Here is a 14,269-nt window from a genome sequence, read left to right as displayed (position 1 = left end):
CGTCGCTGAGGATCCAAAACGACTTGAAATTCACCTGCAGTACTTCGTAGCGTATTGAAATTAGTTTTTAGAATAAATTTTAGCATTACAACTCCAATTTGATGGAATTTTGTGGGAATTTCGAGTTTCAAAAATCTGCTGGAGGCTCCAGAACTGCTCAAAACTGGTTGAAATCGTTTCCAATCGATTCGGCATGTCGAAAATAGGGTATATCCCAAATTTCAGCTTTCTTGGTCAATTTGGTAAAATTTTGATTTTTTCCCTCATTTTTGACCTTAATTCGATTTTCAAAAATTCACCAAAAATCGAAATACGCACTTTAGCACTTGAAATTTTGACAGGTGATAAATTTTTGCATGATCTTTCGATCTACCTTTGTAAAGTTTGAAAAAGTTCCTGCAAGTCCTATGTTAAAACGCAAAATCTGCGATTTCGGCTGACCTGTCAATCAAAATGGCCGCCATTTTGTAAGTAAGGCCAACTTTTTTTTTTTGGAAAGTTTGCTTTAAAATGATTTTTTTTATTTTATGATACCAATTCAGTTGATTTTATCTTCAATCAATTTGATTTTTAAACGCCAGGATCGTTGGATGCTGAAATCATATCGAGTTCTTGATGTTCAATAGTATCAAAGTCAGTGAGTTCTAATGCCACTGTCATCTGGTGTCAAATTTTGATATGCATTGGTGCCAATGACAAGTGTTAATTTGGTATTCCTCAAACAACCAACCACACTCCCTATGAATGAATTATTCCCAGAAAAAAACTAATTTACGAAGGTACACACCTCAGAACTTCTCGCATGAAACGAATCTTCCCGTGCAATTTTGATAAAGAAAAGAATTTTTTGATAATTTTGGCGACCATAAAAGTAGACTTTATAATATTTATTAGGTATATATGAAAAAAAATACAAATAAAAAAAATTAATTATGAAAAAAAAAAACAACAAGACCTACACATATTTGGGATTTATTTCTTGGTTAAAAAAAAAAAAAACAAAAAAAAAACTAACTGTGTAGCAAATTTGACAAAAAAGCAGTCTTTCTTGCAACAATTTTGACAATAAACGGACACTTTTTACAATTGTACAAAAATGTGTCTGCCTATGATTTTTTGAACATTTTTAGACAAAATAAGTAAGATTTATTTGGTAAGGTACCTACTACCTACCTACCGTATTTTATTATTTGATAAAAATCAAATTTTTACTCGCAATATTGTCAAATAAAAATTTTTTGCGACCAAAGAAAGCAACATTTGTTAGAAATTTTGAGTTTGATTACAAGAAAAGAGTCGTTATCAGTTTCAGCATGGGCATGGAAATGGCAACAAATAACTTTCTAGGTACTAATTTTAATGAAAAAAAAAAGTTTTTTTGGCAGTTTTTGTCAAAAGCAGGTAAGTATGCAGATTTCTTTTTCTAAAAGTTGATCAAAAAAAGTAAGAATTTTTTGGTATGTAATTTTGATTGCAAAAAAAAAACACGTTTTGGACGAAAAAAAAAGATTTTTTGCGACAAATATACACAATTTTCTGAAACAATTTTGGCTAAATAAGAAAAGGGTTTTTCGCAATTCTACCATAAAACATGACTTTTTTGCAATTTATTCGGAAATTTGTTGACAAAAAGTGGGTTCTTCTTACAGTACCTAAGTATTTACAAAGGAAAGTAGGTCATATCACAATTTTGAAGAAAAAAATAAAAATTTTTGGTAATTTTGATTTAAAAAAAAAACAAAAAAAAACTGATTTTATTCTGCAATGTTAACGAATACATACAAGAAGATTATTTTCAACAAAAATGCAATACTCGCATGTAGAAATTCAAAAAATAGATTTTTTGCAATTTTGTCAAAAAATATCATAACTTTTTGGAAATTTTAACGAAAAATTTTAACAGAAAATGAGTCGCCTTCTTTACCACAGTATTTTCTATTTTGCAATTTTGACAAAAAAGGGAAGAAAAAACAAATTCTTGCGACGAAAAAGCAAAGTTTTCTAAAAATGTTAACCAAAAACAAGGTTTTCTGCGATTTTGCAGAAAAACCAAACTTGCTGGAAATTTTGATTAAAAAAAGGGAAAATTTTCACAAACTGCAAATTTTTTGTAGGCAAACGAGGGAGAATTTCTGGAAGTCCTGGCCAAAAAAATTCTTTTCTAGAAATTCTGGCAAAAAGAAGACGGCTTGGTTATTTTGACGATTTTTTTTTGTTGAAATTTCGACAAAAATTGGCTCCTTATTTTATTGTTTTGCAAAAAAGTGGAACTTTTTGCAATTTTGGCCAAAACAGTGAGATTTTTTCATTATTTTGATAAAAACCATGTGCGATCCACTTAAATGTAGATACCAATAAATATCTATTTAGCTTAGGTTGAAACCACCAAATCATAAAAATTTCAGCTACTTACCTACCCAAGCTAATTTTTCGATTTTTGGTGAATTTTTAAAAATCTAATTTGACTAATTGAATCGACTTCATTTTTTTTTCCTTAAAAAGATGTACATATATTTACTCAATCAAAATGATGAACATCAGTCCTGACGTTATTTTTTTGAGCCCCCCCCCCCTATAATCCAAATTTTATAGCTTCGAACCATTTTGAAGCCTCCAGAGCGATTTTCAATCAGGTATAAGTACTCCAGAATTTTGAAATTCTCCAGAAGGTTTGGAAATCAACTTGAGCAGCTAAAAATCGAGTTGTAGGTTATACTCGACGAGTTCAACGATTTTATTTACATTTGGGCCGATTTACAAGTGGACACCTCAGGTGTGTTTTTTTCACCCGAATTTTCACAAGAAAAAAAGTTTAAAAAAAGAAAAATTTCCTATTTGTAAAAAATTTTTGAAATATGGAGAAATCATTATTTATTTTCTCGTTTAAACCAATTCTCCCAAATTCAAATTTCACAGTTTTGAGCCATTCTTAAGCCATTTCAAAATTTTGAAAATATATCGAAAATCGGGCTTGAGGCTTCAGAATGACTTGGAAGTACGAAATTTGGATTCCAGCAGTTGATAGCTTCATTCAGAACCAATTTTCATCATTTTTACCGAATTAAAAAAAATTATCTAAATTAGCCAAAATTTGGATTTTTAAAAATTCACCAAAAATCGAAAAATCAATGTGAGCAGCTGAAATTTGGGTTATGGGGGTTTCAGATTATACTCTTTTCAAAAATCGCGGTCTGGTTCAAATTGGGAGTGGATATCTCGAGAGGTTCTCTTGTTAAATCACTGGCTGTAAAATGTTTTTCTCCAATTTTTACCAAGTAAACGCCTCAAAGAACTCATAAAAAATTTTAAAATGGATTTCGAAAATATTTTTGTAAATAATTTCAACATTCATACTTTCTTTCTACAATATAAAGATGCGATTTTCAAATAGAATCTCCCCCCCCCTCACCACATACCCTTTAAAATCTCAAAATTTTTCACCAAAAAAATATTCCCCTGAATAATTCATATTAGTACAAACAAGTAATCGCAAACAAAACCACAACTATCGTATATAATTTCCAAACTCCAAACCAGCCCATCTCACACTCATCATGCTGTGCGCTCGTAGTGTGTTTTTTCCTCGACATTCTTCATCTTTTTTTTTTCCTGCAAACGTTGAAATTGAGAAGGAGGGTGTAACACACCTAAAACCTTCATCGTAAATTAGATACATTATACGACAGAACTTCTTGAACGGCTGCGACTTTATACCGAAAGGGGTTTGGGTTTCATTTCAACCTCGCTGTGCGTTTGAGATTTCCATTGGAAGGAAATAAATTAAATTAGGCCAATCAGGCTAATAGAGGGTCTCCCTTTCGGGGATCTGTATAGCACGGCAGGCGGGTATACCGTATATTATGGGGTCAATGTTCGCTTGTTTTAGTTTGACTGATGTGAGCTGGCTGTGATGTGGTGATGTGATGTGAACTGCATGAATGTTATAGTCGCCAACAGCATTAATTTTGGAAGAAAGAAAATAGGTACTTAAAGAACATATGTTGCTGTGCATGTTTTAAAGCTTGGTGAAGAGTAAATGCATCAATCAATTTTGTATTATTATTTTTTTTTTAGCTGTGTGGATGTGGATGAGTGAGATGGTCTGTTTTTTTATTGGTACTTCACTGACTACATTTATAATTTTGCGAATAATGATAAGTTTGTGTGGGTATTTTTTATGATCTAGGATTGATATTTTGTATTTTTTATTATGGGTTAAAAAAATAATCAAAGTATTAAACAATACCATACATATCGAATAGTTCACTCTGCACTCAAAATAACCTCCTATTATTTTATTTGCACGATGAATTGATGCAAAAATTCAACCACTTTCACGCGATATAAAAAAATTTACCAGAAAATTCGTTGAATTTCATTTCATATAGACATTTTTTCTATCACACTACATAAAATAGCTACCTATACATAAATTGTTGAAAATAAAAGTATTCCTGCAGCAATTTTTCGCGCCGAATCCAGTTCTGCGGGCTATTTGCATCGATATAAATTCTCAGTTCTGCACAACTCGACACATTTGCAAGCACCTAGGGGCCAGGTTATGGAATCTTAATGAATAATTTACATGCAAACGCTCTCAGATAAACCCTGCGAACGTGATTCGTTTTCAAAATGCATAAAACTAAATAAAGTATATTTTTGAAAAAAAAAATCTATAGGTACGAGTTTATGGTTACACATAAATTAATTTTTACAATAAAAGACGTCCTTGTCTTAAATTTCTTAAGATAGAAAATGGGAAATGAATTTAAAGAAAAATAACTACCCGTTCTCTGGGGAGGGAAAGGGGTACCCAATCAAAAATTTAAAGAATGATATGAGAAAAAAATACCAATTTTAGTGAATAAAAATGTTAGATTTCTTTAATGTGAGATAAAAGATGAGAAGACAATTTTGCCAATATTAAAAGAAAATTGAATTCGATGATTTAATCAAGAAATTCTCCGAAGCTAAAGGCAGAAAATAGTTGTTTAAAATATAAAAAATTTCAATTAAATTTTGAATGTTGATTTTTAAAAAAAAGTTCAACAAAACCAAAATAATTTCGGTTGTTATTTTTTTAAAACTTTAAATTAGGTACTTACTTAAATTTTGTTCTTGTTTTTCTCTTATGTTTTCTTTCTTTCTTTTTTTTTTTTTTTTTTTAATAAAAACCAAGTTTTTGATGTTAGCTACTTTTTTGAAAATTTTCTAGGTAACCAAAATAGGTGGCCTAATTAAAATGTTATTTTTTTAAAACTTGAACAATAGATTTAGAATTTTGTGCTTGTTTTACTTTTTTTTAAATTTTTGAAACCAAAAATATGCAGCGAAAATATTTTTACCTGAATCTGTGTTTTTTTTTGTTTTTTTTTTGAAATATTATTGATACCTACCTATATCGAAGTCTTTGATGAATTACTGTCGTCAAACCTTAAATTACATTTTTTAAATCTTTAAATGTTTTTTTTTTTTTTTTTTTTTTTTTCAGTTGCAATTTCCTCGTCATTTTTTTTCAAAAATAAACCAATATATTTCCAAACCACATTATCGCTCCATCGCCTTTTTTATTAGTAAATTATACGATTTGCAACACACCAACTCTACGCACTTGAAACCATTCCAAATGCGTTTAATATTACGATTTTATGATACCTTTTTGCGCTGCTAAACCTTTCAACTAATGCGAATATACTTACTTATACGAGGGAAACAGAATATACATGAAACTCTCTCGATTCCAATCCTGAAAATATCTGAAGAAAAAGTGAAGATAATCTGTAGGTAAGTATGGGAAACACTCTCGTTCTTTTTTTTTTCAAATTTTTCACTTCACCCCATAGAATCGTTCATCATAAGCGTTGTTTGCCTGCAGTCTTTACATTTTAATATGCTTTTTTACTTTCAAAAATGTATCCTCGACCCTTCTCTGTGTTTGTTTTATAGAAAATAAAAAAAATTATCCGTAGAATTACTGCGGAAAATCTTTTCAAACAGTTTTTAAATAAACAAAAAAAAACACAAAATGTAGGTAGTCTTTTTTTTTTTAGGCATCAACATTGTTAATTTTTGATAATTATTTGTTATTTTTAGGAAAAGAAGCTTGACTTTTTTTTCCATATAAGTATATCTACTGGGTGGATGAATTTCCTACATTAAAGTCATCGGAAAATTTCAAAAAAAAAAAAAAAAATTTAATAAATTCGCAGTTTTTAAAAAAATTAGCTATGACATGAAAATTTGGTTCATAAAATACCATAAAAGTGCCTAATCATGGAATATGATGATATCGTGCTCATTTAAAAAATTTTCACAATACAGAAAAATGTTTTGTTTTTCAAACTTGATCGAATATTTCAACTTTATAACGTCTAGGAACGGAATAGTTAAGAAGTGTACATCAACACCTGCATTTGTGTGTCAACGCATACTTCGAAGTACGCATAAACAAATATCTACAGGTAAACTGTAAGTAACCCAGATGTACCTATACATTATATGTATAGTGGGTAGTTGGGCACTACATGGGTAAGTATTACATATTACCTATCCCACTTACTAATATGTAACAACGATTACTAGTTAAACGAGTAATTATGCGTGCTATAAGACTGTATAAGTTCTCACTATGTGATGCAGTAATGCACCTGACATGTGGCTTGAGCAAAAAAAAAAAAAAAAATAGATAATGTTAAGGCAAAATAAATTAATAAAGAAGAGCATACGAGTAGGTATCTACTTCCGATACACCCGTATCGTGGTGGCTCAACTGTGTAACGGCTAAAACCACAAGTAAGTTATTTTTAACGCATTCTCAACTCTCATTTGTATTAATTTTGCGCAAATTAAAGTGTGTAATATTACAATGCCTATTGCCTAGTTCCTAATTCGTATTAGGTGATAAAAGAAAACTTAATTAGATACGAAATAAATTAAATTTAGGTGTAATTTTTTGATTAGGTTTAGGTGTAAATTTTAGTTGTGAAGTTAACAGCATAATTATTATTGAGTATCCATGTATAGTTAAGTATATACTTAAAATTCAGCAGATTTTGTCTTTGATCATAGGCTATAAGATTTTTGCATCGATTCTTGAAATTTACATATAAAGTTATCGATTGGAACTCAGTTTAGAAATTCGATCCAATACTCAGATGATTTTTACAAGAAATATACGTCAATGAAGACCAAAATTTCCGTATTTTTTTCATGGCTTGAAAAATAATTTAAAAGAAAAATTGATCGAATTCGAAACAAAAATTTTGTTTCTATTGTACTTCTTAAAATTTACTTCAAAAAATCAGAAATACAAGGTACCGGATGAAATGAATTAAACACCTACTTATCTAATAATCTAGGTACGATGTAGTGTACAAAAAACAAAAAAAAACTGTATCTATCTAATAATTTTTTATTGTATCAAGTTATTCAGTGCAAAAAACGAAAAAGGAACACTGTAGGTAATAAAACCACTACCATGACATACCTATATAGTAGGCTTTCCTGGCTAATGACGTTATTTTTGGCCATGCGAACTTGAAAATTATTTTTTATGTCTTCACTATTTATATATTATGTATTTTGGTATCCAATTTAATAATTAGGAATGTGAAGAAAATGAAGTAGATTTTACAATGGAAAGTACAAAATCGAGGATTAGAACTCGGGAGCCTCGATTTTCAGAAGCCTCGAACATGGAATTTTGTATGTATTTTGTAAAGAGAGGAACAGATTAGCCCAAACGTACAGCAGCTAGAGACAAAAACTTACAAAAATTTATACTTTGATAGGTGAAAACACGATGTTTTTTATGAGAAGAGTTTGATTTTTTTGGTTTAAAAATTTTAGAATTTGAATGATGATATTTTTTTTTAAATTCTAATTTCGAAAAAAAAAGTAAACAGGTCAGAACGAGCTTCAGGACGCAAGATTTCGAAAATTCGTATTTTGATAGGTGAAAGAGCTTTGTTTTTTTATGTGACGAGAGTATGATTTTTTGGTTCAAGAATAATTTTAGAATTTGAGTGATTTTTTTTTTTTTTTTAAATTCCATCATTTGACAAATTTTTTGAAAATTTGAGCTTTGAGAAGTAAAAAACGTTTATTTTTTATCTGAGGAGTTCATTTTTAGATTGAGGCATGTTTCGAGTATGAATAATAGATTTTTGGAAAGTTTGATTTTGAAAAGGAAAAAAACTGACTGGCTTTCAAAAATTCACAAGTCAGGACGTAAATTAGGTATACCTTATTATAATATGTAATATCTACCTTTTTTCAAGAAGTCGATTTCCCCACATTTGGAATTTTTGAAAGTTAAGGGCGAGAGGGCTAATCTGTCGAGCAATTCTAAAAATTGAATTGAAATTACGAAATTAGATTCTTTTGAAATTGAAATTGAAATTTAACTATCATTCACACCAGCATTTTTTATTTTTAAAAAAAGTGTTTTTTTTTGTTCTTTTTAATTTTTTTTCTGAATGGTTAGGTTAGGTTCATGACGATAGCAGTCTCAAAGAAGTAGCTTCGTTGTATTTAATTACAGATATTGGCAACCGCATGCGTATAACTACATTCTTGCACATTTAGGTATCTGCATGTAGATACCAGGAGACAAAAATATGCAAAAATATGCACTGAAGAATGTTATCTTTCATTTTATTGGAATTTCATGAATTTCAAAACTAAATAAATATGTACATATGTAAGCTCAAAGCACGAAGCAGGGCCTATGTATCAACTATCTACTCAAGTTACATAGAAGAAAAATATGCAAATGCATAAAAATCTAGGCCCGCGACTGATAAAGTTGAATTTGGTTGGCTAATTCTCAGTGTTGAACCTAATGCAAATAAGAATATAAAGTTCTGCCCGAAATTTATATGTAACTTTGACCCATGAGAAGCTGACTTTTGAAAACTTGGGAATAAAATGATTAAAATTTCAATAGTATACAATTACATATTAGAAAAAAAATTGACCAATTCGCGTCTAAACGTTTCGTGTAAACTTATATCCGACTCTATACAACATTTTGTCCGATTTTACCAACTTGAAAAAATTTCCACAAATCCTTGACATCATAAAAAATTAGGTTTTCAAAAACTTCGAAAGAAAGTAAATTCCAAAAAAATGTTGAATTCTTAACCTTAGGTACGAGTGAAGAAAAAAATCCAGATGAGATTGTAACACTATGACAGATTTTTAAAACTTGGGGAAAAATAATCAGTTCTCGATGTTTTGAGTTATATTGACATGCAGATTTAATATACAGATGAGTAAATCTATTGTCAAAATAATTGAGTATAGTTTTTTTTTTTTTTTTTTTTTTTTTTTTAAATAGACATAAATTTGATGATTTTAACATCGAGTTATGTTTTTTGCGCCGATGGTTCTTCCGAAATTTGTGTATTGTTGATCCACGTCGAGAAAAAGAATTATTGAATTCTTCATTTGAAGAGTGATATTCCAAAACTCGCTTTGTCCATTTTCACAACTTTTCAGGACAGAGGAAAAACAGTTTCCCTTTAGACGGGTGAATTGGCTTTTTAGGCGAGTTTAGCACTTTATTTGGGTGGATTTATGATGTAGGAGTGTAGGTATACATTTCATCCACTAAATACTGCTGAAAAAAATTTCAATAAAAATGGACAAATCACGTTTTGGAACATTATTTTTTTTTTAATTTTTAGTGAATTGGCTATTTAGGTGAGTTTAACGCCTCATTTTGGTAGGTTGATGATGTAGGAATGTGAGTTAATACTTCATCTACCAGGTACCACTGAAAACCCAACTTTGATAAAAATGGACAAAGCGAGTTTTGGAATATCACTCTTCATTTGTGCCACACTTTTAAAAACTTGGAAAAAAATTACGATGAATTCTTTATATTCTGCCAGGTTTTTAAAAACTTGGAAATTTTTTTCTATAAATTTCAATACTTATTTTGTCTGATTTTTAAGAACTTGAATAAATTGTGACAAATTGTTCACGTTTGTATGTCAGACTCAGATTTTTAAAAACTTCGGGAAAAAAATTAGGAACTTCTAGAATTTACTTAGATATATTCAAATTGAAACTGATCGATCTTTTTAGAAATTGAATTATTTATGTGAAACCATCAAAAATGATTCGATGATATTCTGTCAGAGTTTTATTTTTTATTTGTGTTTTTTTTTTCAACTCATAAAAACTTGAGAATAATTACAAAGAATTCTTGACATAACGTTGAACTTTTGAAAACTTGGAAAAAATGACCAATTTCTATAATTTCCAATTACGATACGTTAAAGACTGTGACTTTCAAAAACGAAAAAAAAAATCAGCGATGAAAGTATTAAAATTATCTCAATATTTTACAAATAACTTTCCGATATTTTGCCCTGCAATTTTAATAAATTGAAATTGAGATTACCTAACGCTTGAGCAAAAAACATATTTATGATTTGAAATTTTCTGTAAAGAAGACAAGAGTAGACTTCATTCCCATTTTTTTTTTTTTTTTTTTTTTATCAGACTATAAAAACTTGGAAAAAATCCTGTTCAGTTCCTTATATCACATCAGAATCTTGAAATTAATCAGTTTTTTAAGTAAAAAACATACCTAGGTCTAGATCTACCTTAGATATTCATAATTTAAAAATTTTCTTTTCAGAAACTGTTCACAATCATTTTCTCCAAATTGAAAGTTTTTTTTTTTTTTTTTTTTTTAAATTACCTACCTAATTATAATTATGTAAAGTGACACTTATCAAATGCACAAATCGTGATGAATATAGAAGTTGAGAATAAGCGCTTCTCGCCACTTTCAATTTTTATCGATTTTTAAAATAGGGATCATTTGAAACAAAAAAAAATAAAAAGATAGAAGTTTTTTGCATAGCTTTTTGACAATTTTTGCGTTTACACTTTCTAACTACTTTTTTAGTTTTTTAGCACTCACAAAAAAGTTCAAAAACATACAAACCTAATCCTGAAGTACCAACAAACTAGTTATTTTTCTTAAAATAAAAAAAAAAAAAAAAAACTGAAACTATTATTTTGGGGTTAGTGATAAGTATAAGTATGTATAAGATTCCAAAATGAAAATTTAAGCTGTTAATTTCATCAATTTTTCTCATCATGAACAGTTTCAAGACGTCATGTTTTTAAAATTTTTTCAACATTTCGGTTGGATCTCACTATTCTCACTTTCTTATCATCATCATCATAAAAATTCATGTTATACAGAATTTGGTACAAACTCACTTTTAAAGAGTTTCTTTGATAATTCAATAATTTTTTTCCTACACCTGTTTCAATAAATTTAATTATGGAAAAAAATTGAAAGCAAAAAAATAGTTCCAATAATCCAGGGAGTCCGATTCTATTCTGCAATACGAGTCTGGTCTACGTTGAGCTTTCTCAGTATTTAGAGGCCTAAACATTTTTGAAAGCTTTATTGAAGAAAATTTGGGTCACTTTATACCTAAGTTTTGGATCTAGTTTTCAAGATAATTAATATCACGTTGCAGATATTACTTCTCACCTCCTGGAGTAGAAAAGATCAAAAAACAAGAAGAAAACCTCATTAAAAAAAAAAAAAGTGTACACTTGCAAAATTCTGTAAAACAGCTGATTTCAGCAATTACGTTCAAAAGGGAAATTTTTATATAAGTTCTTCTCGATTCTCTGGCATAAAACTACAATTTCAAAATCTCTGGGTACTAAATAGATACCTAATGAAATATTCAAGTTAATGAAACAGGTTTTGAATTGGCAGAGTAACTTTATACGATGAAGCTCTTTTCTTGGGTTCTTCTTCAAATTTGAAACTATTTCTGAAAGCATTTCCCATCACCTAGATTGTTATTTTCAATTCCCCCTCCCTCTCTTCCCTCCTCCTTCCACTATCCTCAGTAAAATGGTTTCCAGCTTCTTGTATTTTTCATCCCAGATTTCCTCTTCTGTACTTATCGAATTGAGTTTAAATTGGTAGTACACATGAGCACAATTTTGGCAGATTGAGTCAGTCCGTACCTCACTTTCGACTCTCGATCACAAAATGAGGGATCAATTCATCAGCATTTGGGGTGAAATTTATCTCAAAATGTAAAGTTATACCTATTAAATTGAAGTCAATGCATACCCATATTCAATCTAAAAATATAAGGAATTCACGCCGAAATTTCAAGAATTTCATCAATATTTCAATGAAAATTACGTCAGAAAAGTGACTAGATTGGCTTCTGGCTGTTGGAGAGACCTAAATTGTTTAAATAAATAAATAGAGGTTCTATTGGTTGAAGTTGTTTATGATTATGGGTATGGAAGGTTTTCATCGATGGATAGTGGAATTTCTCGAAATTTCCCGATTTAACTCGATCTCTATAAGTGTGTTTAGGAATATTGTGCACTGTAGAACAAAATTTTCCATTTGAAAATATACATCTATAAGTTGGTTTGTGAACAAACTGGTTTGATTTATCATACTTCAGTCTTTACGTATATTAGCAGTCAAGTTTATTTTCCATTTACGTATAATTTTCGCTCATAACGATATTAATCGAACCCAAAAGTGCACCCAAACACTTACTTTGAGGCAGATCGGACATATCCTGAAGCTCGGCTTTGATAGGCGAGATTCTCAGCGTACGAGGATGATTGGGAACGAGCGATGGCACAAAAGGCCTATGATGCTCCGAGGTAGCCAGCGTGATGGCTGGTTTGGGACTACAGCAACGTGCCCAACAGGAGGGGGCCCAGACGTCGCTGGAGGCCCTCCAACAATTCTCGGACGGATGTTCCTCGAACATAAACGTAAACCAATGTAACTCGTCGTCGCAATAAACCGTAATACAGCGAATAAAAAACAAACCACCAATACTCGGATAGGTTGCAAACAACCTATTTATCGAACAGCAGCACCAACCAACGCGAAAAATAGCGCGATCACTTTTCAGATTCACATATAACACATAGATATAGTAGAAGTAAAAAAACAATAATAAAAACCACGAACGAACGAATAAAATTCTAAAATAGGCACCTTATATAAATTATGTGTAAGTAATCGATCGATTGAAATTGAATAATTTTAAAAAAATGAGTGAACAAAAAAACAATAAAACAACCACCACAATAACAACAACAACGATGTCGATAAATTATAATATTAAAAAAAAATTAACGTTAATCGAAAGCATCACATATTTTCGAGGAATATTTCCATATTCGTATAGGCATTCGTATAGGTTTGTATTTTTTATGATTAGGTACACGATGATCAATGCAGGAGGTAGGAGGGGTACGAAGGGTGAGCAGGAGGCAGAGAGGAAGAAGAAAAAAGCCTAGGAAAAGTATCGAGAAACGAGAAAAAAAAAGCGAATCGAAATCAAAATCATACGCAAACCGACGTGAAAAACGAACGCGCTTGTTTCCTGCATCGAACTTGAAAACTGACTAACTGAACCTCCGCACCGCGCCTTAGCCGCTAGGATTTGCCAGAGTGGAGTAGGGTGCTGAGCACTGGGTGAGGGGTTTCTGGTTGCGTTACGCATATACGCATGCGACTCTAACCACACCCTCGATGTTAGCCTATTGGTTAGGTTAGGTTCAGCTGTAATAGAGAAACTGAGGTGGTACGCTTTTAAAATGGCTTCCCTGTTGCCTAAAACTGGCTGTAGATTCGGTGTGTGTGATGTAGATGTACTATGTGTACGTTTATTATGTGTATAATAATACTCGAGTCGAAATGCTAATCGTGAATGGAATATGGATGGTTTCGTGCGGCGAGGAATAGGTAAATAGCGTGGAAGTATTAGGAATTGGAGTAGGTATGGTGTAATTTGGAGTTTGGTGCTTTTGTGACTCCAAAAATTGGGTAAGGAGTCCTTAAAGATTGAGATGAGAGAGTAGATGAGTCCAAATGTCACCACATCTCACCATCAATATAAGGCTTAGAATTCAATCATCTAAGCCTAATAGTGTTCATTCCTTAATTTACAACCTGAACCTCCGTCCACAGGTATATCATACTTACCTCATATATGCAGATTGAACAAATCAGCCACTCCAGGATGAGGCTTATATATTAGAAAGTATCCGAGTCAAGGCACAACCTCAACTCTGCCTCACAAACTGCAGACTAACTCGACTGGAATATTTCTGCAATGTTCAAAGTATAAACAACACTATAATATGATGTATTAGGTATACAAGGTAGGTACCTACTTATACAGTGGTAGAATATGCGGACGCGCGCTTTTACATCGAATCGATTTTAACTACAAGA

At 30.8% G+C, this 14,269-nt stretch overlaps 1 protein-coding gene across 1 annotated transcript in view; it reads right to left on the bottom strand.

Moving 5' to 3' along the window:
• Window positions 1–13,462, bottom strand: part of tup (LIM1_Isl and LIM2_Isl domain-containing protein tup) — a 94,940-nt gene extending 81,478 nt beyond the window's left edge. The window contains exon 1 of the mRNA XM_065364984.1: window positions 12,572–13,462. Coding sequence (XP_065221056.1) covers window positions 12,572–12,791 — 220 coding nt within the window. The 5' untranslated portion in view covers window positions 12,792–13,462. The remainder of the gene's footprint in view (window positions 1–12,571) is intronic.
• Between the last annotated feature and the right edge of the window lie 807 nt (window positions 13,463–14,269).

The sequence above is a fragment of the Planococcus citri genome, chromosome 4 (assembly GCF_950023065.1).
Source record: "Planococcus citri chromosome 4, ihPlaCitr1.1, whole genome shotgun sequence".
NCBI lineage: Eukaryota > Metazoa > Arthropoda > Insecta > Hemiptera > Pseudococcidae > Planococcus > Planococcus citri.
Note: the sequence above shows the minus strand (reverse complement) of the source record. Positions and strands in the feature narration are given on the sequence as shown.